At 57.5% G+C, this 3,959-nt stretch overlaps 1 protein-coding gene across 1 annotated transcript; it reads left to right on the top strand.

Annotated features, from left to right (window-relative positions):
- Positions 1-67: 67 nt before the first annotated feature.
- On the top strand, positions 68-2,772 carry LOC105311301 (SH2 domain-containing adapter protein D; the record flags this gene model as incomplete). The annotated part of the gene is made up of 3 exons (XM_011387286.1): positions 68-191; positions 1,289-1,408; positions 2,482-2,772. Coding segments are annotated over 3 exons (464 nt in total), but the record flags the coding sequence as incomplete, so codon positions are not given.
- Between the last annotated feature and the right edge of the window lie 1,187 nt (positions 2,773-3,959).

The raw sequence follows: 3,959 nt of genomic DNA, 5'->3' as shown, positions 1-3,959 counted from the left end.
GCCCCCGCCCCGCCCCTCCTAGGCAGGTTGGACTTAACTTTTTTCCTCTCTAACCCTCCCCTTCCAGTGCAGTTTGACAGTGCGGAGTGGGAAAGGACCCCAGGCTCAGCCAAGGAGCTCCGGAGACCCCCGCCCAGGGGCCCCCAGGCCGCAGAGCGTGTGGGCCCAGCCTTGCCCCTCGAGAAACAGCCGTGAGTGGGGAAACGGAACACCGAAGAGCCGATCGAATCTCTCCCTGCCCCACACCAGCTGCAGATTTCCTGGACTAGGGGGGCTGGAGGACCTTTGACCCATTTATTCACTTTACTTATTTCTTCAGCTAATCTTAATCCGGCGCCAGCGCCTGCTGTGTCAGACACCCAGCTAGGTGCAAAGCAGAATCAGATGGAAGCAGTTCCCTCTGGAATCAGATACTGGGTTCAAATTCCTGCTTTGTATCTCCTGGCTGTTTTGGCAAGTAATTTAACTTTTCCGAGCCTCGGGCTCAAAACCCCTAAGGGGGTACCTAACTCAAAAAGGGATCTCCTCTCTTCTCTTGGACGGGGTTTACAAGCCTGAGAGCAGAGACAAATTATTCTCAGCCCCAGGAAATCTTGGGATGAAACTGGGAAGGGCAGAATTTTGAGCAGGTGCTGACTTTGGGCATGGATGAGGTGCACAAGTCGAAAGGGTCTGGGTCTTCTCTGTGTCCTTCCAGCCTAGGGGCTCCTCGAGGAACTCCCTAAGCCCCCGGAGCCCAGCCCTGTGGGTGTGTTTGTCACTGTCATCCGCAAACCTCTTAGGTAGGCGAGACAGACCTGGCTAATTAACACTGAAGGCCGGGGTGAGAAGTTCATTCTCTTTCAAATTTTCTTTCAATACAAACAACCACCGAGTCTCTGCTGCTCACAGTCTCTGACACCTTGGCCACAATTGCTACCTCTTTGAGCACATTAAAGGAAAATAGTTAAGACTGGTACAGGTGGATGCGGATGGATACAGGATGTGGCAAATCTCGTGACGCGCAAGCGATTCGAGTTGGGGGATTGGAGAGGGGGCTGAGGACGCCTGGGGATCCAGCCTAGGGAGGCTGTTAAGGTCAAGGTCGGGTGTACGTGTTGAATTGGAGGGTGCAGCTCCGCGTTGACCTGGGGCTCAGCTGCCTCCCTAGGAAAACCAGGCTCCTCTTGAGAAACCCGAGGGAATTCTTCTCTCTCATTAGCCTGGAGTTCACTAGCCCTTGCCCCAGACCCCAGAGTGTGTTTGAAGGGGAATCGCCCTTCTTGAGGCATCTGCCCCCACACCCTAGGTGGTTTCACGGCCCCCTGAGCCGGGCGGATGCTGAGAACCTCCTGTCGCTCTGCAAAGAAGGCAGCTACCTCGTGCGGCTCAGCGAGACCAGCCCCCAAGACTGCTCCCTGTCCCTCAGGTGAGACCCCAGCCCCCTAGAGGGACAGAGGGTCACAGGACTGCATGCTTCATACTTTCTTTCGGTGGGAGCCGAGGGGCGTGGCTCTAGCAGCCAGTGGACAGGCTTTCTGGCCGATGGGTGGGCCTTATGGGACCAGTGGGTGGGGCTTCCAGGGAGACCATCAGCGTGGTTCCAACTGAGAATGAACTCCCTGTCACTGGAGGTATGCAAGAAGGTGGAGTGGAAGCCTCACAGACGATCTAGGACTCGGGCGATATGGGGAACCAGATGTCAGTTTCCTTTTGGACTCCCCCCGTCCCAAAGTTAAAGTATATCCATTTGTGTCTGTCGGAGGCCGAAATCGGAGGCCCTGCAGGCATATGAGTTTGAGAACCCGGTTTCCGTGTGCTTCTCTAAGATTCCAGGCTTGCCTGATTGTGCAATACTTCCAAGATTCTGCTAGGCATCTGAGTGTGAGATTCCTCAAAGGCCAAAACCGAGGGCTTTGGAGGCAGGTTCGAATCCTGCCTCCGCCACTTTCTAGCTGTGCGACCTTGGCTAAATTACTCAGCCTCTCTGGGTCTTGGTTGCCTCATTCGTGAAGGGAGGATAATAACATCCACTTAGCGGTAATACTGCAATGATTAAATGGAAAAAAAAAAAAACGTGACAAAATGTTGAGAACGGTGCCCCAGAAACAGGAAATGCTCGATTCAGATTAATAATGTTGATAAAATGATCCCCGGGTTCTGTCACTGCACCCACCAGAGGTGGAGAGAAAGGGAAGGGACCCCAGATTGGAGGTTAACTAGTGGGGAGGCTGGGGGCAAGGGAGCACTAGGCTCAGGAGGTTTGGAGAAAGTGCGGTCCGTGCTCCGGGGGAGGGACCGTCACCTGGCAGGACCTCCAGCCTGCCTTGGTAGGGGACAAGCCACTGTGGAACAAGCCGACACCTTGGCACCAAATGGCTGTTTACCAGAAATATTTGGGGACACCGGCGCCTGGCTTCCAGGGGCCATGAGGTAGCTTCAGGGTCAGAGAACATGCGTGGGGCTGGGGTGCTCAAGGCCCCGTGTGATGCCGTCCCTCAGAAGCAGCCAGGGCTTCCTGCATCTGAAGTTCACACGGACCCGGGAGAACCAGCTGGTGCTGGGTCAGCACAGCGGCCCCTTCGCCAGTGTCCCCGAGCTGGTGCTGCACTACAGCTCACGCCCGCTGCCCGTGCAGGGTGCTGAGCACTTGGCCCTGCTGTACCCGGTGGTCACACAGAGCCCCTGCCCCGGAGCCCCTGCCCCTTGCCCTTCTCCCTGAGGGCTAAGAGCCACTGGCCAGCACCCCAGAGGAGTCCCCTCGAGGGGGCCAGAGGGAGAGACCTCCTACCCTTCCAGCCCTGGTCTTCATCAGGGCCGCCCTCCTGGTCCCATTCTGGATTCCGGGGTTTACGATTATGTCTGGAAGCCCTCCTCTGGCCTGAAAAATAAATAAGTTATTGTGTGTTTCAAGTGTCCTTTCTGGGAGGCCAGGATCCCAGCTCCTGGGAAGGATGAGAATGATGGACCCTTGAGGGTCAGGGTCTTCCTGGCTCCTCGTTTTGGGGATAGAGCTGGGGTTGGAGCCTGAATTGCTTGCAGGGAGGGACCACAACTCAGAAAGCCAGAGACAGTGGAGACCGGCAGATAAAAAAGATGGAGAATCCGAGGGGGCGAGGCTCTCAGGCCAGCCCCGCCCCCTCCAGCCCCCTCCTCCCCGTGGGGCGGGCGGCCGAGGCCTGATGCGGCTGCTGGAAGGACATCTGTCCCCATGGAAACGGCAGTCGTGGGGGAGGGGAGCCGGGCCCAGCTGGTGTCACTTCAAGGTGACAGTCAGGCAAGAGCCCCTGGAGGCTGATAAAGGCGGGGGAGCCCCAATCTTCCTCCTCATCCCCATCTCTGAGCCTGTCTGGGAGGAGATACTAGCTGGAGAGGGGGGCTTCCAGTTCGGGGCACAATTTGAAAGCTGGGGACATCACTTCTTTGCTAATTGGACATGTACCTCCACGGATAACGGGGGAGCCGGTGAGTCGTCCCAGAGCCCCCTTGCCACGGTGGGTCTCTCTAGGCATCCTGGGGGGTCTGGGACCCCCAGATGACCCCTCGAATCTTTTTAACACCCCCAAATGCCATGGAGTCTGGGTTTGTTTTCTTTGTACACCTTTATCGGGCATTCTGGAGGCGTACTCGATGAGGACGGGGTCTGGGGACGGCTGCTGGCACCCCGACACCCCTAGGCCCAGTTACATCTTTACATAGCCACTCCCCTCTGGATCTCTGGGGTCCTGACTCCTCTTCCCACTTCAAGGAACCCTCTTGGCCGTGGCTACCCAGAGGAGCCTGGGAAAGGAGAGGTTCTGAGTGTGGAGACGGGGCGACCCGGCCTGGGACTGGGGCACGGTTTGGGGGCCAGACGCTGCTGGGGGATGGGTGGCTGGGGGAAGGAGACGGCATAGAAGCTCTGGTGCTTCTGGTTGACCGTGGGGATGTCCAGCGCCTTCCCCTCCACAGGCCATGCCTCGGTCTCCGTGGGGGTCTGA

The sequence above is a fragment of the Pteropus vampyrus genome, unplaced genomic scaffold (assembly GCF_000151845.1).
Source record: "Pteropus vampyrus isolate Shadow unplaced genomic scaffold, Pvam_2.0 Scaffold1000003004, whole genome shotgun sequence".
Classification (NCBI taxonomy): Eukaryota; Metazoa; Chordata; class Mammalia; order Chiroptera; family Pteropodidae; genus Pteropus; species Pteropus vampyrus.
Note: the sequence above shows the minus strand (reverse complement) of the source record. Positions and strands in the feature narration are given on the sequence as shown.